The 25,453-nt window shown below is 29.6% G+C and overlaps 1 protein-coding gene across 3 annotated transcripts in view; it reads right to left on the reverse strand.

The window, feature by feature from the left end:
* Nucleotides 1-505: 505 nt before the first annotated feature.
* LOC107440570 (uncharacterized) overlaps nucleotides 506-25,453 on the reverse strand; it is a 471,595-nt gene continuing 446,647 nt past the window's right edge. For all 3 annotated transcript variants that reach the window (XM_087153352.1, XM_087153353.1, XM_043043459.3), the window contains 12 exons: nucleotides 23,065-23,391; nucleotides 12,887-12,928; nucleotides 9,712-9,799; nucleotides 9,527-9,604; nucleotides 9,368-9,437; nucleotides 8,353-8,505; nucleotides 8,079-8,266; nucleotides 6,664-6,825; nucleotides 5,281-5,390; nucleotides 4,601-4,778; nucleotides 3,678-3,849; nucleotides 506-2,949 (listed from right to left, as the gene is read on the reverse strand). In XM_087153352.1, coding sequence (XP_087009478.1) covers nucleotides 1,136-2,949; nucleotides 3,678-3,849; nucleotides 4,601-4,778; nucleotides 5,281-5,390; nucleotides 6,664-6,825; nucleotides 8,079-8,266; nucleotides 8,353-8,505; nucleotides 9,368-9,437; nucleotides 9,527-9,604; nucleotides 9,712-9,799; nucleotides 12,887-12,928; nucleotides 23,065-23,391 — 3,382 coding nt within the window. In that variant the 3' untranslated portion in view covers nucleotides 506-1,135. The remainder of the gene's footprint in view (nucleotides 2,950-3,677; nucleotides 3,850-4,600; nucleotides 4,779-5,280; nucleotides 5,391-6,663; nucleotides 6,826-8,078; nucleotides 8,267-8,352; nucleotides 8,506-9,367; nucleotides 9,438-9,526; nucleotides 9,605-9,711; nucleotides 9,800-12,886; nucleotides 12,929-23,064; nucleotides 23,392-25,453) is intronic.

Genomic DNA, 25,453 nt, shown 5'->3' on the forward strand with positions numbered 1-25,453 from the left:
GTACATTTATTACCTTAGTTGGTTCATTTTGGTTCGATTTCAGAGCGTGGGAAATGAAGCCTGAAATTGAGAATATATTGCAAAATGCAGCAGAGTTGCACATGACAGTGCAAAAATCTCACCAAACCCAGCTCAGTATACGGACCCGCAAGTATTTCATCATCCGCATGCATTCATAGGCTATGGACCGACGGTATGCAGAAATGCTTAGTGTCTGAATTGAACGTTGAATAGAACAATGTGAAAAACACGCTTTTGCATAATACATGGTGAAAATTGGCTTGGTAAAGAAAAAAAAATCTTATTTTCGAAAAGGGAAAATTAAGTACTTTTTTAAAAAACACCCAATAAAAAAAGCACCTTTAACGGCTTTTAAAAAACGAAAATAAGCACCTTTAAGCCCTTTTTAAAAACGCTAATCCCCATGCAATTGCGTTTAAAACACTGCTTGTGATACTATTATATAGAAGTGTATTATAAGATAAGAAAAGAAAAACAACAAATCTAGAATAGGGTTTTTAATTTTAATAAAAAAAAATGTATACAGTAAATGTACAAAAAAAATGAGCTTCAAAATTGGCATCAGACACAAGGCTTAGAAACTCACCATGCATTAGTTGAAACAAAATTAAAACACTATAATTAACAATGAGTTACAAAAAACGGTAAAATTGTACACGAATGCGGAAGAATGAGTCCATTCATGGACTAGTAAGATGGGCACAAAAAAAGCTGGTAGTAATCTCACCAATTCAGCCTCAGGCCTTGCTCAAATACATATATACAAATCAAAGCGAATAATATAGAAAGTTTTTTGACTCCACATTGCACAAATGGGTATGTTCAGTAAATAAATGCGAAAAATTATTGAAGCGAACAACAACAAGAGCGATTGACAATGAACACATATATTAGATTTGGTCGTTATGGGTTCAAAACCTGAGAAGGAATAATATGTACATGTTGGGTCTGCTGAATGTAAAAGAAGATCAGATATTAAATAATCCAATATTTTTTAATTTTAATGTACACTTTTTACAGTTTTTCTTATAGCATCTGATAGCATATTTACATAATGTGAGATTTTTGAAGAATATTTTGATCACCTTTTGACATTCAGCAAGATATTTTAGACTTAGACAAAGGATTCCTCTTCACTTCTAGAGCTTAAGCTTCGACTGCGGGTGTGTTGCTGTGTTGGAAATTGCCTGGGAGATCTGCTATTATTGAGTTCATCACATTTCTCCAGGCATGAGTTAGAAAAGTTTAGAGACTTTTCTTCCTGAGTTCTTGTATTAAAAAACTCCCTCAGTTGCGCGACACTCCAGTTTATTTCTTTTCTAAGTTCTTCAGGAAGTATTTCTCTCCTAGACCTTATGTGGAAATTTCTCATGTTGTGTAGCTGAGAATCTGTTACATGAACTGGAGGATGGTGCCTTAGTCTAATATGCGCTCCCTCTTGACTGCTTATTCTTGGTGAAGTCTGGATGCCCTTGACTGAAATGGAAGTTTTACGGTGGCCATCGGTACAGTCCACATTAGCCGGTACAGCCCGATGAGTGTCGTCATCCTCAGGAATCTGTTGCGAATACATTCGAACGGAGTTTTCATAAAGTTCTCTAGCTTTTGCACTGAGAGAGGTTTGCTCTGCCCTCATTTCATCAGTTACATTCTTAACAATGACAACCGCTGGATGCTGCATTTGTTTCAACAATGTTTGTCGGTTTATGGCTTCGAGGTAACTGGGGGGTTCACTGGGTTTTGAAGGGGAGTTGTTTATGGAACAGTTTGAATGTTGAGATTTATGTGAATTGTTTGATTTTTGCGATGACTGAGAACAACGCGAGTTGTGTGATTGGTGAGATTGCTGACTTCCATCTGACGTAGAACTACAAACACTATTGACTCTTTGCGGACTATAATACATGGCATACAGATCACTATGAGATTTTGAGCTCAGTTCTTGCACCCTGCTATTGCTCCTAGATACCTGTGGTGTACTATCTTCGCTTGAAACCAAAGATATGGTGCTAGAATCGTGAGCCTGGTCAATCTCATCAATTTTTGACGTCGATTGACTTCTTTTCCAGTCTGTTCTCCGTGAGTGTGTCGCAAACCACACAGCATGTCTGTCAGGTTCTCTACTGACAGATCTAGACTGCCGTGAGCATTCTTTTGAATAATCAGTCTTTTTAGTGCTACATGGGGCAGACATAGTTCCTTTTGACTGAGGTGGTGAGGGTGCTCTTCTTTTACGTTGAGTTAGCATCCTCTTAGAAGCAGAGGAGCTCACATATTTTTGAAGTAAACTCTCCTCGGAAGCACTTCGACGCAATGTACCTTCCATATAGTTATCAACAGGTTCAACTGAGGATACTATAGGCCTCTGTAATCCAGAGCGACCTCTAACGTCCCGTCTTCTTACAGGGTTGTGATAATTGCGTACAAAACTATCGTAGGATCTGTCCATTAAATCTTGCTGCATGCTATAACTGTATGATTGAGATAATTGCAATGGTAAATGAGGACTCCTTTCATAATGATAATCTGGATGCACACATGACGAACAGGCTGCAAGAGATTTGGTACGATGGGCTTCCATTCCTAGCCGCCTCTTGCGCATCACATCATGGCAAGTGCCGTCTATGCTAACACCAGCATTCTTGCCATAGGAAGCAGTGTTACAGTCTATTCCAGCTGTATCCAAGTGGGGGACACTCTTTGTTAGGGCTGTAGAATTACCCCTTCGACTATCAGCACTGGAGGATTCACTTTCCACCTCTTCTTCTGGTGTATAAAGTTGTGTATCACTTAGTGTAAGACCAGAATCTCGACTGAGGTTTGTTAGGGACATCTTGCTCTTGCAAGGCAATTTTGGACTAGGTTCAATTTCATCAAGGAAATCGCGATCTAAGCTATCAATAGAAGAGTCGTCTCGTCTATATTGATCTGAAAAAGAAAATTTGATGTTTTATATTAAATAGTTTAAAGAAACAATAACACTTTTTTAGTAGTATATTAATGTAATCAGTAGAAAATAAATTATTTACTACAAAAAAAGGGCTAATTAATAATAATAATAAAAAGGAAAGTTTACACAATCCATTCATGTTTAAATGTTTTCAAAAGGAAAAAGATGCCTTAAAACTTTTTTTGTATTTTGATTAGGACAAATGTAGCATAAAATTAAAAAAAAAAATTAGTTCATTTTTTTTAAATTCAATTTTTAAAAAAAATTAATAATCAAATCTATCTTTAAATAGTTCATTTTTCCTGCGATTTAATAAATAAATAAAAAATATCAAGTCACGAAAAAAAATGATTCACTGTTTAGGTTGCTCTCTAATACACTAAACAATTTACGAGGTAAGATTTGTTTATTAGAATAGAACATTTAAATCAAAAGGAAAAAACCAGTTAATAAAAAAGCAACATCATCATGTAAGTAAAAAAGAAATTATTCAATTGGTTTTAAAATTTTTAGGATTCACCTGTTTAAATTGTTTACTAGCAAAAAAAAAAAAAAAAAAACATTGAATAAGAAAACAGGTTAAGGGACAATTTTTTTAAAAAACAAAACCATATGTTTCAAGCAGAATAAAACAACTTATTCTTAAATTAAGAGACAACTTATTATTAATAAAATTTATATATATTAAGGCAGAATTCAAACTTACTTGCAAGATCATGTAAGCTGTGAAGGCTATCAGACTCTTCTGCTCCAGAATCCTGCCTAGAATTATCTCTTTCGGGAGATGCCCCCAGCAGCTGCAATACTTGGTCACCAAATAACTCTGCACAATGGTCAATCAAAAATGACACTGCTTTAGGTACTCGCTCAGCAATATCCTGGAAAAGAATTTTTTTTTATATAAACAACACATGCTAATCTATTTTGATGAGAGAAACTATCAAGAATACTTCAAAAAATTAAAGAGCACGTTTTTCTCTTATTTCGAAAAAAATGGATTGGGTAAAATTATCTTAGTAGTAAAAAATTATAGCAATATTTTAAATTACGTAAATAACTAAAAAAATTTACAATATATTCAGGGTTCAGGCATCAAAATGATAAGACACATTTTAAAATCGATCAGGAGAAAATAGCTTAAAACATGCTAGTAATAAGATGTTTCTGTGTATGAAACTAAAAGAAACAAGCAGAAATGATTAAAGTACCTATCTGGTAACAATATTAAGGTACAGTTTGATGTATAATATTACTTCTGAAAAAATTAGCTTCATCACTACATTGCCCTTTATCTATAACAAAATTAAACTACAAGAAAAATTAGATACAATTGAAAAAAAGATTATTGATTAGCACAAGAGTCTGACACGACTACTCTGCTCCAAATTTGTATGCACATTTAGGACTTATATTGTATTATTATTTCAAGCTGCATATTTGTTGTTGCAAATATCAATGCAATAAATAGTTTAAGTCAAACAAATAATGATCCTGTGACCTTATGTTTTTAGGATATTTTGACTTTTTATAAAATGAATTACGTATATCTCATGTATATTTGTTTTTTATGTAACTTTGAATTATGAAATAAATGCACAATGCTAGCAAGAGAGAAAAAGAAATTCTTACCTCTTGTTGAAGAACAGGAGATTGAAATTTTCCTGGATTTAAAAGAGTAGGACCAATGCATACAGCAAGGTTCATGGAAGACATTTTATTTTCGGAAGAGTGCTGAGCTATGTGCCACAACATACACAAGAGATATTGCAAAAGCCGGATATTTGGTGGTGGTAACTGAGCTAAAAGACTGAAAGTAAAAAATAAACATAAGATTAGGTAAGATAAGAGAAGATAGGTAAGATAATAAAAAAATTAATGAAATTCTATTTTGTCAAGGCAGTTTAAGTATGATAAGGCAAAATCTAAGTATACACATTGAAAATTTACATAAATAAAATTAATAAGGCAAATCGAAATAAATGTTAGCTCTTATATTAGCAAAAACTGTTTTCTATAAAAATGACTAAAACTATAATTTTAACCTTTATTATAATTTTAATCTTTCTGCAGAAAAGAGAAATTGACTGGTTAGGAAAAAATGTCAGAATAACAAAAAAAATTTTAAAACTTTTCTAACTAATGTCAAACTAAATCTAAGAATGCTTATTTTACCATCTTAGGAAAGAAACATATAAAAAGTGTTTCAAAACGTAAAACGATTTAAGCTCATTTATGTTGAACATTATTTTAAAATTACCAAAAAGCTTTCAATTTTTAAACACATTGAAACCATAAATTTGCAAAGTTACCTAAGGATTCTCTTTTTGCATTCCCATTCAGTTTCAAAAGAGGTTGCTTGAAGCCAATGTTTGTAAAGGTCTGATTGAAGGAGGCAGTCAGGAAGACTTCGCAAGAATTCCTGCACAACAGAAATAAAGTATTTAATAACACATCAAAAGAAGAAAAAAAAATCAAAACTAATTCAAGTAAAAATTAGATTGTTAGTTTAACATAAATAAAATTTAACTCAATTTTTTAAATATAAATACTAGATGTTATGAACTATCAGAATATAAATTAAATGCATACTAATTACTAAAAGAGGAAAATTTTAAGCTAAAAGTTTTCACAAGAAGAATCGTAAAAGTTTTTAGGTGAGAATAGCACGAGAATTAGATGATTCTTGCAATAAATTAAGTTTCAAAAATAAATATTAAAATGAGAGGCATAATTAGAGGAATACAAATACACATGAAATTTCATATAACATGGGGAAATTATTTTTTAAAATTATTTTATAAACATTTGCTGCAAGGCAGAAGATAAAAAAACACTAGCTTTATATAAGTTTTAAATATACGTCGTTCGTAAATTAAAAGAAAAAAAAACTAAATAAAAACGAAAGAGATCAAAATACATGCTTTGTTGTTTTCTGTTTAGGACACCAGAATTTATTATTTATTATCAACAAGTTTTCAAAATAGTTATAGAGTTCTTCAACAGGTAGAGTTAAAGATAAAAAAAAAAAAAAAAAAAAAACAGTTTTTTCAAAAATACATTTGCAACAATTATATGGTACAGTTCAAAGTCAAAATCTAATAAAATATTTCTCTTAAAATGGTTTGACACAGAGTGTAAAAATTCTTGTTTTCGTCTATGGTGCCATCTGGTGACAAAACTAAAAACATAGACATAAACTAACATAGACAAAACTAAGCAAGAATGAATGTTTTATTACCTTAGCACAACACAGCAAATTATACATTTCTATCTCCTGGCTCTTTTTTTCTTCTTTTCTTACATTTGGTACATAAATCTTTTTTTGTTCAGTGAAGAATAAATTGGAGAGCTTAGTCAAAAAATTTTTTAAGTGATACATAGAAATCAATAAATATTCCAGGCATAGTAAACATGATAATAATCACTGCAAGAATGGAACAATTATTTATTGATTTTTCTATTAAAAAAAAATTCAAACAGAAAAAGTTTGCTTTAAAAACTCTTTCTAATGTTCCCATACATTTAAAGCTGATTTTTTAAAAAAAATTTCCAAAATTTAAATTAACATCTTTTACACTAAGCTTGTTAATTTCAAACATAACTTTAAAAAAAAAGAGCCATTGAAATATAAAGAGCCGAAATGCAGATCATAATCAATTAATTGTACGATAATTTTTAGTTTGATTACTTACTTTAAAAACAGAGGATAATACAATGATGGGAACATTCCTCAAGTCATATTCAGGATCTGATTCCAGTTTCTCTTTAAGCTCGCGGCAAGCTCGGGCGTTGGCAGATTTACGAAAGATACCCACAGTAAAGGGTCCTTGCTGGAAAAGCTGAACTAACATAGACTAAAAATAAAATTTTAACAATTATTATACATAGATAGGGATTAACACAAGCAATAAACATTAACAAATAAATACAAAAAAATCTGAGAGCTATTTAATTATTGGATTAACTAACAATTTCATTAAAATTATGAGAAAAATTAATTTTTTATAATTATATTATTGAATTTTAAAATTGATTAGTTTGAAATCGGCTTTTCCAGAAAAAACTTTGTACAAGTTAATTAACAGTTAAAATTATTAATTCTTTAACAATAAGTATTTATAGCTTATCTAGTATATTTGACAACCAAAAGGATAAGGATAGACTATTAGCCTTACATTCTAAGTCTATGGAGTAGACAAGACTCAAAAATTTAATGTGTTTAAGTGTTTTTAAACTTAAAATTTATTTCCTCTTAATAACATTACGAAATAGATCCGATTTCAACGCGTTATTTTTTCGGTATTCAGTAATGTAAAATAAAATATTTTAATGCGCAGATTTGATTTTTACAATTAATTCTTCATTAATCTTCGCCTTTCTAAAACAAATAGTAAATAAAATAAAAAACGTTTTGGAAAAATAAATTCATATATTATAAGATTTTATAAAACTTCATGGATTAAAAACATATTTAGGTAGTATTAAAGGGCAAGATAAAAATTCACAAATTTCAGATCTAATCTTTCAATTTTTTGATATATTAAATCTTTGTTTCACAATTGAATTGTTCAAATTTGTATAAAATTTAACAATTTAACAATTGTATCAAATTTAACAATTGTATTGTTTTGTGGCTCAGAGAATAGACCGCTCACCTCCCAATGAGGCGAACCGGGTTTGAATCCCAGGGATGGGTAGTTGACCATGGCTAACCGTGGGAGATTTTCGTGGTTTTCCTCTTCATGTAAAGCAAATGAGGGTTAGTTCTATGAAAAAAAGTCCTCTACAAAGGCAAATTACTCCCAATATTTGATAAAGGAGGTTTCCTTTGGGTTCAAAATTATAAGGCTACGGAGTTGAACATTAGTAGTAGTAAACCCAAAAATTGGGTCAGCTGTTCAACGACGGCTATAAAAAAATGTGTTCTCTTTGCATAATCATCAATCTGGAGAGGCGATTATGATTTTAATCGATTTAAAGAATAGATTAAAAAATAATTTCAAACATAAAGCCTATTTCGAAAAATGTCCATAATAGTTTGTGATTTAATTTAAAGTATTATAAAAGACACATATAAACAAATCAAATTAGCAAATAGATATCTTACCATAACAGGCTTGGGTATCATATTATCTGGGCACAATTTCCACAGAGATAGACCAAATAAACTATGGGGAGGAGGACTACTATTTCCACTATCTACAGAATCGTGTTTGGCAGCAGGTCTCCTAAAAGGCCAGTTGATTTTTGGATGAGGCCGTCTATGTTTTTTTCTCTTCTTCTGTAGCCTGGGATCTGATACAAGAATACAAGAAACATTTATAAAAAAATGGCTTTTCTTCGTACAATGTTATATAAGACAGATCGAAAATATAACGTACCGATTCTCGTAGAACTGTTGAGGGTGTTTCTTCGAAGTATGAAATAGCATTTGGAATCTGTGCTGATGTTGTTCAAGTTCCTCAGATCCAAATCAGATCGCCTTAACAGTTCTCTTATGAAATTCATTTTGATGCTGAAAGGATATTCGTGACCTGGAATAGTTATAAAAAATATTATAATTATGACATAAAATATATACACCACTTTTAATAAACTATTCGCATTTCTGTTTATTCGCTGTCAAGCTCGTAGATAAAATCCTGAGTGCAAGAAACGATTTGCAACAGCATTATATGCATGGGATATGCAAAGTTATAAATAATATTAATAGTTAATGATAATAAATAGTTAATGAATAAACCAGACAAGCATCTCATTAAACAAGGGTAATAAAAAAAAAAAATCATGCTATCAAAAATGACAAATTTCATAAAAAGAGAGAAAGAAAAAAAAATTTAAATAAAGATAATCAAAAATTATACATATTATCTGACACAACATAACTCCTTAAAGTCTCCCTATGCTTAAAATTCCTTTTCTAAACATTTTTGCTTAAAATTTAAATGTTGTCTGTCTTTCAAATTCCAAAAAATTTTATATATACACATATATATATATATATATATATATATATATATATATATATATATATATATATATAAAACATTTTAGGACTTTTAACGAAAATAAAAACAAATTCTTGCACATTGGATTAAAATCATAAACTCATAATTAATCGTAGTTCAATTAAAATTAAGCATAAGGAATAGATAAAATTTTTTTTTTTTTTATTAGGCAGTTTAAAGCCCCAAAGGATATCATATTTTAACAGCCAATTTTATATTATCACAAATGAAATGGCGGTAGATTGAGAAATTTGTCACCACAATTCTAAATTTTACAAAGTTTAAAAAGGTACATAGATAGTTAATATTTAAAGGCATTAACTTTGTAAGACAAAAAATACTGAAATGTGTCTTGTTTGATGTCAGGAACACACTACTATTTCCTTACCAATTAGAGGATAAGGTGCTTCATCTTTCCCAGTTTTCACCCATAATTTATAATCCCTAATACCATTTTCCTAAAAGAAAAAATAAAACACAATTAATAAATAATAATTGATAAATACCGTATAATGTAAAATTATATGAATGAGAGAGATTTACTAACCAAATAACCCAATTGTTGTAATGCTAGTTTTATACAATCTTGACTGGTGAGTCTATTGTCTACTTTGAGTGTTTTGCACTGAAAATAAATAAAAGTTTATCAGAACTAATGTTCGAATTAAAATCATTGGGCATGTAAACCGATACTGTAAGTATTCTTTGGTATAAGGAATCCTGTAAACTTACAATTTCTTCACCGGTGTCTGGTTTTCTGAATGATATCTGAATTGAAGTTTGGGATTTTCCTTCTTTCTCTTTAGATTCTTCAATTAACCTGAAAAAAAAAGGGAATGAAATTAATTATCTGTTGTCTTGTCACTAACGATCAACAAGCAGAAAGAAACAATCCTTCCAATATCAATATATAAGGTAACCAACATTTGACGTTGTTCAAAATAAAAATCTGTTAAAATTTGTAAAATCCATTGTTTAAGCAAATAAATTACTCGTCTAAAAAACATTAAAAAAAATACAATTTATGTCATTCGCTCGTATATTCAAACCGGAGTCCAATTATGCACACGAATACTGTAACATTTTAACAATGATTTTTGTCCTCGCAGGATGGCAACACTTTAAGTTTCAGTTTCGTCCCTTTTTCAAATCTGTAATGAATTTTGGTGCTTACAGACAATGCTTCTTTCTTTTTTTCTTATACTCATTGAGAAAATATGTTTGTTTTAGGATTTTCCTATCCGTGCTCTTTCGACTAGATCAACTTCAGCTACTAGACCAACTTCAACATCATAATCGTAAATTTTCTCTTTCTTGTAATTAATTCTCATCATAATATTCTTTTCGTTTTTTGTTATTATTCTATTTATAACTAACAGATGTGCAAGCAACATTCTTATTCTATTTTACCTGCATTAAATGTTATAGGGCGTCTAAGTTGGAAGGACAATTTTTAGGTTGCACAGTGCTCATAAAATCATGGAAAACTCATAAAAGAAGGTGTTATGCAGGTGTCCCTCTGTTACTATATTCTCTCTAGACCATTTTGATCTTTATTTACTAGCACGTGGGTCTATTTTTGGTCCACATTATTCCAAATTCTATTTTCACAGTCTGGTGGTAGTTGTGTATTTTACCAAGTCTAAATCTTTTCAACGCTAATCCAGGCTTCAATCCTACTAATAGGCTACTGTAAAGAAAGAGTTGTCAGACGAGCCACCGTTTCAATAATTCTCAGGTACCACGTGGCTTTTATTGCGAAGGTTATAAAAAAATGACATAGCGTACAACACCTGATTCTCCGAGAAATATATATTCTGTTTGCCCCCAAATATATAAACCTTACAATTAAACACTCACAGAATACACCAAAGAAAACTCACAAGTCAGCGGGAGGTGAAACTTCCAAAAAAATAATAATAATAATGATAATTACAAGAAACACATAGAAAATATTTATGTTCCAGTAAAATAAGAGAATAACCTGCATTACTAACAATGCAAGAAAATTGATAAAGATGGAACAAAAATATATTCTATAGAATTTTAATTCTTTTTAAGCTCTTATAATGAAATCGCTGAAAGCCGGAAAAACACAAAAACATGATCATTGATAACTTCCGTTCCGTATTCAATTGAATACAATACAATATGTTTATTCAATTGAATACAATATAATATGTGTTTGCTACAAACACATCATACCTTTCGTATTTTGGCCGATTTAAAAATAAAAGAAATATACAAATAAGTAAATAAAACTTCCTACAAATATGACATTTACAATAAACTATTTTTTACAATAACTTTATTAATTATGAAGAATGCAACTCAGAGAATTAAAATCGGATTTTTAAATGAAAAGTTATCCCGAGGTTTTATTTTTTAAAATGTGGTTATTTAGTTCAATTTTAGAAGGAAAAAAAAGGCCATTAAAAGGTTATTGGTTCATTCAAAGTCGAATTTGATCAACGGTAATCAATATGGATTATCTGTATTACTATTATACACAACGCTATCTCAAATAAAAAATACAATACAAATTAAATTCTTAACAAAAAAAATTAAATTGCTCTACGCAGCACTATAATTCATATTTATATAGAAGATGCACTACTATTACATAATCCCTTTGGCGAATTAAGGAACGCTTTGGTTACCATTAAATTCCAGCCAACTAAAATTAAACTAATGATAACAGCAATTTTACTTTTTCTTTTATATACTCGTCTGGACTAATCGTATAACTAACTCAATGCTCTTCCTTTTTCACAGAGAAGTATAAATGTAGTGTAGAAATGTTAAAAAGCAAAAAAGGAATTTAAGACCTTTATAAATGTTTTATTGCATTTAAATTTAGAACATCGTAATAAGAATTTTTGTAAGGTTATAACAATGATATAGCTTGAAAATATATAAAAAAAATCATAGATGACAAGACAGTCTCTTGTTTGGAAAGACTGCGGATATTTTGGCGTTATTTAAGTAGCTTCAAGAGGGAAACAAAAGCATCAAATCTTTCTCAATTCAAATTGGTCCATATACTCTTTTTCTTCTTAAAATCATTAGTTTCACGGTTAGTAGTAAAAGAATTGTCCGAGTGAACAGGAGCAAAAATAGTGCTGGTGGCTTTTTCTGGAAAATGTCGTCGTTGAGCCCTTTGAGCAACATCGCCTTGGCGAGATTCAATACCAGCTGCACATTGTAAGCAATCTATATCATTAATGGCGTTGGCATCTTCTTGATTGTTAACTGATTTATTAGTGGTTTCACCATCACTTTGTGCAATTGAACTTCTTGGATTACCTTGAATTTCGACACAATCGCCCATCATTAATTCAAAGCAATCTAGCTTTCTTTAAATGAGATTTTCCACACAAATAAATAACTCAATACCTTTTCATGAAATTTTCTCTTGTAGAAAAAGATCTAGTAAGGCTAGGTTGAGGATAAATGTGTTTTTATTTCATTCGTTTCAATAAGATAAACAAATTCAAATGATCAAAAAGTTTAGTTGTTGCCACAATAAGAATAAGAAATATTCATTACGTTTTTATAAACTAAAGCTAGCCCAAGGAATGCAAATTTTATCAAACAGATAATTGATATTTTAAGCATGAATTCTTCTTTTGAATTTTAACTTTATAATGCTTATATCTTATGTATGTAGCCAATACAAAAATTTAACTTTGTACACACTGACATTGGAATTTTTAAAAAAATAATATTTTTCAAATTATTATTAATGATCTACTACTGAATGCCAGCACAGCAGTCAAAATATTTACGCTTTACAAGGGTATTTCACAGCGTTTAAATACTATATAAAGATGAAACTAGAGTTATACATTTTATTTTTTTTAGTAAAAGTTCTGCAATATTTAGAAGAAAAAAATATCAAACTTACTGTAAAAGCTTCTGCTGCCACAGATCTTTAGTCTTTAAAGAACTGAAATATACAAAAAAAAAAGTTTTATTATAGAGAAATTCTAATATTTTATTTGTAAATAAAACAAAGAACTAATGCTTTTTTTTCTTTACCTTGTGAAATATTATCATTCAACAATATAATTTGAATCATGTTAATGCGTCACATTAGATGAAGCTACAAACGCCTTATTTTAATTTCCAAAAAATGGTGTTTTGAACGTTGGAATAAAATGATTATCTTAGCACTTTGATATTTAAAAAAAAAAAAATCAGCTTTTATTTTAAGGTTTACATTAGGTTTTTTCTTAATTTTATTTTTATAATCGGTGTTGAATAGCCGCATCCAATTCTGAGTTTACGACTATCAATGTCCAATTCCGTAGTCTTGTAATTTTGAACCAAATCCAAAAGATTAGGGAACTCCTGGATCAAGCATTGAGACAAACTAGCCTTCGTAGAGGACTTTTTTTATGGAACTAATTGGCATTCGGGTTACATGGGGAGAAAAACCAAGAAAACTTCCAACAGTCAACCCGACGGTAAGAGGATTGTGGTCGGTGCGAGACGGAAGCGGAACACTAGATTAATCTGAAGTCACTTTTTTCTGAACTTTGAATTGCTTATGTTGGTAAAATAGATTTTTCCATGAATTACTTTCTCCGCTGTATAGCTTCCTCTTAACCGAGTCACAAATTTATAACAAAGGCATATACGCAAAACAAGCACATATTGAAAAAATAAATATATATATATATAATGCGCATTTTCTAATGAAATTCAGTAAGGAAAAAATTTAGAAAAACTAAAGAGGACCGTTCTAATAATACGAATTTCCTTAATGACTCACTATATGCGAGTAGTAAATTAAAGATTTTGTCAATGGATTGAATCATTAATTTATATTTCTAATTATGGGTTTGCTGAAAAAAAAATATAAATATATATTTCATTCCATCTTGATGCAGACATCAATGACGCAACAGAAAAACCAAAATTCAAGACTTCGATTTAGAAATAACAAAATGCCTGCTTAACAAAAATAATAAGGAATAAATTAGAGGATATTGAAACAAAGAGACTTTTCATTAGTAAGCCTGATTTTGAAACAGGGTTATTTAATAAGTCATTAGAGCACGGTGTGTGGTCTGTTGACAGCACTAACCTTGAAAACTTCGACAATCACCTGTTCGTGCAGTGTATAAATCTTGTCTCTATCTTATATTTACTAACTAGATGCGATAAACGATATTTTATCAAACGATTACGGCAACATCTCAATTTCTAAATGAAAAAAAAATTAAGCTCGACATCTTCATTAATTGAAATTAAAAAAAAAAATGCTTTCATTCAAGTATCAAAATTCGGTAACTTGAATGTAATTTTCAATAGTTGTGCATTAGTAAATACCTTATTTTTTAAAGCTTTCCACGGACGGCTTTATGTTAAATATAGCAGGAAAATTCCTGAATTAAAACAGGAAAATCAAAAAAAGTTCCTACTTTTATATTTGACGATTTCAATATAGTGGGTTTATTCATGAGTTGCATATTTTTTTTTCTAATTTTTTCTTTTTTTTTAAATTTTGAAATTTTTGCACATTGTTATTTAAAAAAAATCACATCGCTTTAAATAATGAATGTAATTCGTAATAATGTTAGCATGTTAGTAAATAACTTATCTTTTAAATAACTTTCTGGGCGGCATTTTATACTAAATAAAACAGCCGAAATTCCTGAATTAAAACGATAAAATACAAAAGAAAGGCTCCATTTAAATTTAATGAATTCAATATAGTGGAATTAATTATGAGTTAAATCATTTGTTTCTTAAGTTTGAAGTTCCTGTACATTTTTATAAAAAAAATATAGATAATTTCCTAATAAATAATGAATGAAATTAAATCGATAGTTGCGGGATTGTATAAAATAGTTCGTACTTTCCATAGAAAATATAAAAAACTGTTAAATTTTACAAACAAAAGTATAATAAATTAGAAAAAATTTAATTTCAAATTTAAAAACGTTAAATGTTATACAGAAATTAAATATTGTTTTAAATGAGAACTCATTTAGGAGATTAATAATAAAATTAAGTATCCTGATATTGATTCAAATAAAACTTTTTAGATGAATTTTCCTTGTATACTTTCAATTTTCAGTTCTGATTTTAAGTAGTATCATAACTCCTTTCCCCTTTATTTATATTTTAATTCATTACGATACTCGGTACTTGTAGTCAAAAAGTATTTTATAATACATAGTTTAAAAATAATACATAATTTATGAAATTTTAAAATGTTTCAAGTAAAAGAATAAAAAAAATTCCAGGCAATATTTTTTACAGAGGGTTTACAGTTAATTTCTCATTTTTAAAATATTATTGAAAAATTTCGACTTCTACATTATTGGCTTGAAATTACAAATTTATTGAATGCATGTGACTTAATTGTAAGAGCGGATTTCCGTTGAGAAGGTTTCAAAAATTAGACAATAGAACATTATTTTAAATCAACAAATAACAAGAAACCAAAGGTGGACGAGCACAAATACGCTTAAAAATGTTACACTACTTATTTGAATTAAGCTCGTGGTTTAATTAACAACATTCGCCTATTAACTGCTTTATCTTTTTTTTCTTCTCATTAATATGACAATAGGAAAAAATTGATTCTAATTGTTAGATTGAAAAAGAAAATAAAAGTGCAGATCGCGTTAAAAGCAATTCATGTTAACGATATCATACTATATTTTCAGATATTTTTTTAAAAGAAAAAATGAAAAGAGATACTATTTAACAAATTCAAAATCCATTTAAACAAATCCATTACATTTCTGGTTTAAAACAAATCCATTCATCAATACAAAAGCTAAGATGGTGAAGATAATGAACTTTTCATTAAAATCTAAACAATTGTTTCTAAACATTAACAATTTTAAGTTTCCCCCCCCCAAATAATAATAAGCAATTAATTATTCTCAAAACAGGTAATAATAGGCAATAAATAACTCGCAAAACAAGTAATAAATTATTATTGAAATAACAACAAAATTTCGTATCTACGCAAAAAATAATTGACAGAATAATGTCAAAGATTTTCTAATTTAATCACATAAGCACATTATCTATAAAAACGGCAAATATAAATCAATAGGTTAACTCCCTCATTAGCAAGCAAACAACCTGTATAAAGAGCTAAATTAAAATTTATAAAAATGTTAAAAATGAAAGCCATCAAAGTTAAAAATGAAAGCCATCAAAGTCCATTTAAGCTTGTTTCGACAACAAGGGGGATTGAAATTTCCAAAGAACATGATTACTTAACATTTGAACGGTCTAACAATCCAACACAATCATTTGTTGCCTATTCAAACATAGCAACGTAATCACTCATGTAGAGTAACCCACAAAATATAAACCAACCGAAATTTAATAATTGATGTTAAATTATTTCATGTATTTATATCGATAAACTTATTGCGCAGCGATGTCACACAAGTTAATAGAAACTGCAGAAAACCAATAAAAATAAATAAGAATAGTTACGAATTTATTTAGAGAAAATAATAAATATTCTAAGTAATAAGTTTCATCTCAGATAATATTGTTTAATTTACAAAACTTATTGGACAATTATAATAAATAAGAATTGATTCCTAATTTAAAATGATAAGAATTATGTGAAATCTTTCTTCTCAACCGAAAAACAGTAATACCCCAAAATTTTAAGAAACAACTGCATCAAACAAATAAATTAATGCCGTGTTGCTTGGTTACAAACTCTACTAAACTATTTTCAGAAATTTAGTTAGCTAATAAAAATAATTAAAAATCTATTGATAGTTTAAAAAGTTAATTAAGTAAGACATTGACCTAGTTTTCAAAACAGTAACAAACTATTTTAAGAAGCAACTACTGTTTAGTCACGTATTATAACAAGTTTTAGAATAATTAAACTGAATTTTGATTAAAAAAATACATATGTATAATTTTACCGTTTATAATCCATTAATAATTAAGAAAAATATTTTTTTTAATTTTACAATATAGAAAAAAAAAATATTTAGAGAAAATAATAAATATGCTAAGTAATATGTTTAAGCACATATAATACTGATTAATTTACATAACTGATTATTCAACTAATTAAGAATAATTAATAATATATTCATATTTTAAAATGATAAGAATTATGTGAGATCTTTTTTCTAGATCACAAAACAGTAATACTTGAAATCTTTTAAGAAAACAACAGCAACAAATAAACAAATTAATGTCTTAAAATAAATAATCCCAAGAAACTGAAGAGGTAAGATATTGCTTAATTAAAAAAAACTTTATTCGCTTTAAAAATATATATATAAATAGGAAATATCCTCCTCAAAAATTTATAAATTCCTATTTATATATTTCTGAAGCGAATGAGGTTTTTAATCAAGTAAATTAATGTCTTGTTTCTTGGATTCTATTAAATTTTTTCCGAAATTAATTAGCAAACAAACAATGATAATTAAAAATCTATTAATAATTTTAAAAAAAAGTTAACTAAGAGATTTACCTGGTTTATAAAACAGTAACAAACTGTTTCAAGAAGCAATTGTAATAAATAAACAAAGCAAGATGATTTGCTACGCAGTCACGTATTATAACAATTTTTGATAATAATTAAACTGTTTGGTAATTAAAGAAATATATATATATATTATGCGAATAACTTTACCGTTTAAAATAGCTTCTAATCTTCAAAAACGGAGGACTTGTAAAATGCATGTTTTAAAAAAAAGCACCAAAATATATCCACAAGTTATAAGGAGTCAGTAGCACAACATAGAGAATAAGTCAACTTGAATCACAAACTTCTTCCTTTATTTTTCTCTCCGGAGTGTAGTGCATCCATGAAGAAACACCTCCACAAACTGAAGAAAGAAGGCACCCCCTCTGTTGTTACAGGTGCAGGGTAGGGGGTCGGAGAGGATCTGTCAAATCCCTGAAGGGTTGGTGGGTTGGATAGAAAGGTCGAACCCTCCCTTCCACACGTATCGTTTTCTTCACCCGCGACATCGAACTTTGGAATGCAAGTGTGACTCAGTTCAACTTTTACATATCTATTTTGCATTGGAGTGAGGATAAGGCTAATCGTGATATTGCAAATTTCTGAATAACGGGACTGTATTGTTGCTTTGTTCAGAGAACAGAAGCAGTTGAAATTTTGAGACAGAGGAAAAGAACCCCTGAAGAGTTAGAAATTACGAATTTCAATTGATAAGAGTATTTTGGGAAAATACCACCTTTAAGAAGTGGTATTCTCATACATTGATGGATCTATAGTAGTGAAATTCTTTTATAATAATGTAGAATAAGCGTGGGAAAATGATGACTGAATATTAAAAATATTTCATGACAAATGCAGTTAGGAATGAGCGAAATTTTCAACTTTTCAAGGTGGTATGATAAAGTCAGGGTAGAGAAACCTTATTAAAAGATTTATTTTAAAGCATAATTAATGCTTTTTAATATAAAATTTTTTTATAAATAGTTATTTTAATAAGTATCTAAAAGTCCATTTACATCTTTCATTATTATTAATTATTTCTCACACAAAAAAATAACGAATTACTATTTTTTTAAAAAAAAGGATTTTTTGTGTGGTGAGGATAGTTTTTTTTTTTTTTTTTTTTTTTTTTTAAACAGTTTCACATGGTTTTTATTTAAGATATTTATATTTACCTACTTTCGAACTCTTTAAAATTCCAGTGTAATATTTCCTACATGGTTAATAATGTGTCAGAGTGCAAATTGTTATAACTATTTTCGATAATTGGAATACGAAAGAACTATAAATACAAAATGGTTTAAATTATACCTTTTTTCATTTAGTTTTTTTTTTCTCCCTAGAAATGTTTTATTAGCTGTCTATACAGCAGTGATTGATTCAAGGATGTTACGTAAAAATATCTTATTGCTGTATAAAAAAAATAGCCATTTATTGTCAGACAATATTCGAATTCGAGAAACTTCAAAATGCATGAAGATGCTTCCTGAGGAAATTCGGGAAGGAAAACTCCTAAGGAATAAATCTTTCCTACGAACTTGTGGAAAAATTTAGCTGTATAAACTCCCATTAGAAAATTTATAAATAAAACCTAAAGCGTTGGTGTATTGACAAAAAGATTTTTTTTACTAAGTAAAATAATAATTTTTTGGTGATTTTCAAATTCAATTTTGTAAAAATATTATTAAAAAAGAGTTTTAAAGTTCAAAATGCATGAAGATTCCGCCCGAGGAAAATCGGAAAGGAAAACTCCTAAGGAATAAATCTTTCTTACGAACTAGAGGGAAAATTTAGCTATGTAAACTCTCATTAGAAAATTTATAAATTAAACCTAAAATGTTGGTGTATTGACAAAAAGATTTTTTTTTTTTTTTCGCTAAGTAAAAAACTTTTTGGCGATTTACAAATTCAATTTTCTTTAAATCTTTTTAAAAAAAGAGTTTTTAAATTCAAAATGCATGAAGATGCCGCCCGAGGAAAATGGGAAAGGAAAACTCCCAAGGAATAAATCTTTCTTACGAACTAGAGGGAAAATTTAGCTATGTAAACTCCTATTAGAAAATTTATAAACAAAACTTACGACGTTGGTGAATTGACAAAAAGAATTTTTTTACGCAGTAAAATAATAACTTTTTTGCGATTTACAAATTCAATTTTTTAATAATATTATTAAAAAAAGAGTTAAGTTCAAAATGTTTTAAGATGCCGACTGAGGAAAATCGGGAAAGAAAACTCCTAAGGAATAAATCTTTCCTTCGAACTTGAGGAAAAATTTAGCTATGTAAACTCCCAATAAAAAAAAATTATAAATAAAACCTAACACGTTGGTGTATTGACAAAAAGATTTTTTTTACTAAGCAAAATAATACTTTTGGGCGATTTACAAATTCAATTTTTTAAAAATATTATTAAAAAAGAGTTTTTTTAAAAAAAAATTGGAATGCGAGAAAATGTCTCCTAAGGAAAATCGGAAAGTATATTTACATACATCTTCCCTACGAACTCTAGAAAAAATTCTTTTGTTAGTCAGGAAGAAGAGAATCTTTTAAGAGATATCAAGACAAGACTCCCGACAGACCGACTACCTCCTTATAAACGATTCTCCTATCTCTTATTTAGTTGTTCTTTGATAGGAAGATTGGCATTTTTAAAAATAAGGGAGTCTATTTTTCATTATTTACTATAAGAATTCCGATTAGTGGGTCCCATTTTTGTAATCGCTTTGCTGAAGAATTTGTCTTGTGTGTACCACCTACACCCCGACACTGGGTCACTGTGTCGTTGAATAAAATAGGAAAAAATGCGTAAAACAATTATTTTTGTTATTATTTACTTGAGGTATATAATGTCTACATTCCATTAAGCTTTTGTCTATACAGATTAGATAAACTAATAGGAATACAATTAGTTCGGAATGTGGTCGATTTGGTAAAATATAAAATCATATATTTGTCTCGTTGAAAAGATTTTTTTTTTATATAAATAGACTCGTTGATTTATCTAAAAAAATTTACGATAAATCATTTCTGTGTTTTTAACAAAGGGGGGGGGGATTCCGTAAAAGATAACTACCTAATATTTACGCTTTGAAGTCACATAAAGTATTTCAAATTTCTGTAAAATATTTAAGACTCGTTTTAACTAACCCCTAAACCCGTAAAGAAGTTTCTACTCTATTGCCTATGTAATACATTGATAATTAAGATTTTAATACTTCCAATAGCGTCATAACCATTTACAATATATATTTAATTTTATAAACCACGTTGGACACGTATGCTGAGTTTGCGACTATTAATGTTCAAATCCGCAGTCTTGTCATTTTGAACCCAACCCAGAAAACAAGGGAACTTCTGGATCAAGCATTGGGACAAACCAGCCTTCGTAGAGGACTGTTTGATGGAATTAATCTGCGTTTGCGTTACACGGAGAGGAAAAATACGAAAATCTCCCACGTTTAGCCCAACGGCAAGAGAATATTAGCCTATGTTCCGTCTGCCACTGAGCATTATTTACTTCAGTACCGTGGTCTGTGCAAGTTGGAAGCAGAATTCGTATCAACCAGCCACCTTTCGGATTCGAACCTGTTTCACCTCATTGGGAGGCAAGTGCTCCATATCCTGAATCACTGCGGATCCATTTACAATACTTGTTCGAATTTCTTCTATATTATGACTTTCTATATGTTCACACAATAACGATAAAAATATTCATAAAATGGTGTTAACTGGAGCGGCCTCATTGCGATTGCAGAAAAATCAATTCAGAGTTGAACTGTAATACTGCGCAATCTTAACCCTTTGATGCAGATGAGACACTGGTGTCCCTTTTATATATATTTTATTCTGACGCTCTAATTACAAGTATAAAAATATTTTGGTATAATTTGATTATAAAAAACAATCTAATAGTTTCTAAAAAAAAAAATTTTAGATTATCGGAATTATTAAAAATAACCGAATAAAATATAAAAATCGAACCCGTAATAAAATATAAAAACCGAAAAAGGTAGTTAGAATTTTTTTTTAAACATTTATATTAAAAAAATTGTCAATAATTGATTTTGTAAATTAAAGAAATTTCAATTAAAAACTGTTTCTATTAGATCTAAATAACAGTAAATAAGTGAAAACTTGAAGATAAGTAAAAAAAAAATTCTTTTGGAAGTGAGCCGTGTTTGGAAATTTTACCTTTAACGCAGATAAAGACACTAGCGTTTCATGCTACAATTCATAACCATAAATTATTAAAAGGCTAAGCATAATATTTTCCACTTATTTTGACCTAAATTAACACAAAATAATGAAAAAAGTATGAAACATATGTTTAATAAAAATTCTGCATTGAAAGGTTAAGGTAAAATAACTCTTTTCCGTTCAAGTGCGATAATATGGTTTAACTTGGCATCATATTAAGATTGAAAAAAATTTGAGCTGTATTATTGTTCAATATCTCTTACAATACACACATTAAATTTCATCATAATGAGTAAGCTGTTTTCTTTGCATCCGATACATCAAAAGCGATATCGGCAAAATTGAAAGTATCAGTACCGCAAAGACGGATACCTGCAAAGCTCCTAGCTCCATGCTGCAAAGTCGCTTTTCGCACTCGGCGATCGGATTTCGCAGGATTAGTGCAAGAAATCTTATTATCTTTTCAGACAGCTAAGTATCTAATAAGTAAATTGGATGGCGACACGTTTTATCGCCTTTTTTTTTGAGCTAGACAAAGAGATTTGCTCTGTAAACTAAGATTTAAGACGAATTTGCAATTAATGATTGGATCAAAAATATAGAAATTTTAGTTTTCCAGGAAAACGTTGAGGTTTAGCTTTTCTTTAGCCATCGCGCCTATGCTAGTTCTTAAAATGGCGGGAAAAGTCAACATGGAGAAAAGTTACAGATTTGAGAAATTTAAAAAAGCGCTTCTGGTCTAATTTTTAAACGTTTTAAAACTTATTCCGATTCTGCATGATTTATAAAAACTTGCAAAACAAAGGAATAAGGCATTGATTTTGATAATTTTAATTTTTGTTTCGAAATATCGACAAATTGGCGATTTTTTTAAATAAAAAGAAGTTTAAAAACTTTTAAATATTTAAGTCATTTGTTTGTCTAGATAATTCTTCACGGCAGGATGTCATATATAGTTTTAAAGTTATAGCTTTGCTGCAAGTGTAAGGCACTTAAACTGTGTGTTTTTTTTAATAAATATTTTGGTTGGCGAAAGTGCTTCGAGAAACCATGTAAATTAAAATTTTGATACATAAAACTGTAGCACTCTTTCAATGATTAAATAGTAAATTACTCTACTGTGTGAGGGACTGGTGTAAAGTATCCTCAGTGGTAGGCGGTTCATGGGTTAGAGTCCCCTTACCGTCAGGCTAACCGTGGGAGGTTTCCGTGATTTTCCTCACCGTGTAACACAAATGCGGGTTAGTTCCATCAAAAAGTCCTCCAGGAAGGCAAATTTCTCTCCCCTTTCTTCTGTATTGGGTTCAAAATTACAAGGCTACGGACTGGTGGAACATTGGTAGTCATAAACCCAAAGAAGTGGGTTCAACAACGGTTAAAAAATAAAAAGTATGATGAAAATTCTCTTACCTAAAAGTGACAACGACGTTCGTTGTTGGCCACCCAATAACGAATGCCGTAGCTGGTGATTTAATGGACTCGCATACATCTCCTAAACACTGCGATAACCACATCTCGCTCATGCGTATTTTTTCTTTTAGTTTGTATGTGCCACCAGATCTCGGCTTGGCCACAAGCAGCAGATCGTTGAATAAGAATAAATGTCTGTCCTGTTTTTGTACACCCATTGTGAAATGGACAGGACTTTCCATGATGAAAACCCGATAGTTGTCGTCGCCCCATAGGTGATGCTTTTTCTGAAACGACACAGCCTCCGGTCTACTCGGACTGCAAGGCCTAGGAAGAAAGAAAAATTATATGTTTATTATTAAGATATAACGATGCACTTAAACATATCATTATAAACGATATAATAATGCACTTATAAAGAAATTGTCAATATAACGATATAAAAATACATTTTATGCAAAACGATCATTACAACGACGAGTAGAGCGTGTACAAACCGGTTCTCTGACGATATAATGACGCACTTATCAGAAACAGTCATTATAACGACATAACGATAAACTATTAAGAAACAGTCGTCATCTATATATATATTCCTCTTATGTGGCACCAAAAACGAGTGTATTTCTCTATTTAAATTGGCAACACTAACTTAATTAAACTACAACTACTAAATTCAGTGGCGCGACAGTCCAAAGAGGGCCAAGGCCTACTGTGCCTATCTCAGTTTTCTTGACCTTGCACAGATGTTCGGTGGTCAACCGAACACGGAACCTTCAGTGTTTTGTCCCAAAGCATGCAAGGTACTCATTTTATCGATCCACTGAAGGAATGCAAGGCTGAGTCAACCTTGCCCGGCCCCAGATTAAACCCAGGACCAGTGTTCGATTCCCGCAAGCAACACTAAAGTCGTATATAATATATTTTGTTAGGATGGCAAAGACTACTTGGGGCGGCCTTGAACTGTGAAAAGCTGTAGTGCTTTGAAAGAAGAAGAAAGTTAAGTATTTGTTTTAGATTTATTTTGTTAGATTGTCTTAAGTATTAAATAATTACAGTAGTGTTAAATAATGAGTTATACGTTCTGTATTTATTTAGATTCATTTTGTTAGGTAGTCCTAAGTGATAGTTCAGGTAGTGTTGAATAGTTAGTTATATGCAACGCATGAAATAAGAATATTTTTATATTTTTATAGAAATAAAAATTTGGTTACGAAATAATTATTTATACTTATTATTGATCCTTTCTAAAATGATTGTAGAAATAAAAAAAATAAATGAATAAATAAAAAAAAACAAGTTTTCTATCGTTTCTCCCGGCAGAAATAGAAATATTCTTAATATTTCTATTTCTGCAGCCTACGATACTTTAATGTCCCGAATTCACACTCATGGTGGTTTGTGTGACTTAAATGGCTGTCGGACAGTTTTTTAACTATTACTAAAATTCAATACATAGAGAACTTAGACAATATCGAGGACATCTCTATAAAATTGAAATCCAAGTATTTCGCATTAAGAAAAACAGTCATCGTAACGAAATAATGGCCCAATTATAAACAATAGTTGTAATAGCGATATAATTAGGCAATTATAAGAAACTGTCGTTACAACTGTTTAATAATATGCGTACAAGAAACAGACGTTATAAAAAGATCATAATACACTTTTGAGGAATAGTCGTTACAAGGATATGATAAATGACAGTTTTCTTCTCTTTCTATTACTTTAAATTTAAATTTTACATTCGTTAAAAAGTACTTATGATTGCATACAGCGCCATCTTTTTGAATTTTACCCTTTAAATAATTGTTTGCATTTTCAAACTTTGACTATTACTTTAACATGCCATCATTTTTTTAAAAATAATTTTTTTTTTTTTTGGTTTGCTATAGAGTTGATATCTATTAAACTTATTATTTCAAAATTCCAGAAATCTTGTAAAGTATCGTCTGCTGGCCCAAAATCGAATCATTCGAAACCGATCATTTCGAAAAATCGTTTGCTAAAGGTAAAGCAAGTATTAACCTGACAACTAAACTTTTGCTGGATAATCTTTTTCAAAATTTTTTTCATGGTTGGATGCTAATGAACCGCACTTAGCTGAAACTGATGTGAGATATCATTAACCGATAAATACCATTAACTTTCTTATAAGTATAAAGAAATGTTTGGCAGTTAATGACTTTTAATTTAGATAACAGTTTATGTAACCTGTATTTTTAATTTAACTACGGACGGAAAAAAAGGACTAGATTTATAAAACCTATTTTTCTTTTAATCTGAACAGCTGAACACAACAAATTTCTTCGTTTTCAAATAGTAAACAAACACCCGCATATAATTGGAAATTGGATCCAGGACATAGCAGGTCACGTCAATTTCGAAT

This window comes from Parasteatoda tepidariorum, chromosome 10 (genome assembly GCF_982258835.1).
Source record: "Parasteatoda tepidariorum strain Cologne lab strain chromosome 10, Ptep-v5.0, whole genome shotgun sequence".
Taxonomy (NCBI): domain Eukaryota; kingdom Metazoa; phylum Arthropoda; class Arachnida; order Araneae; family Theridiidae; genus Parasteatoda; species Parasteatoda tepidariorum.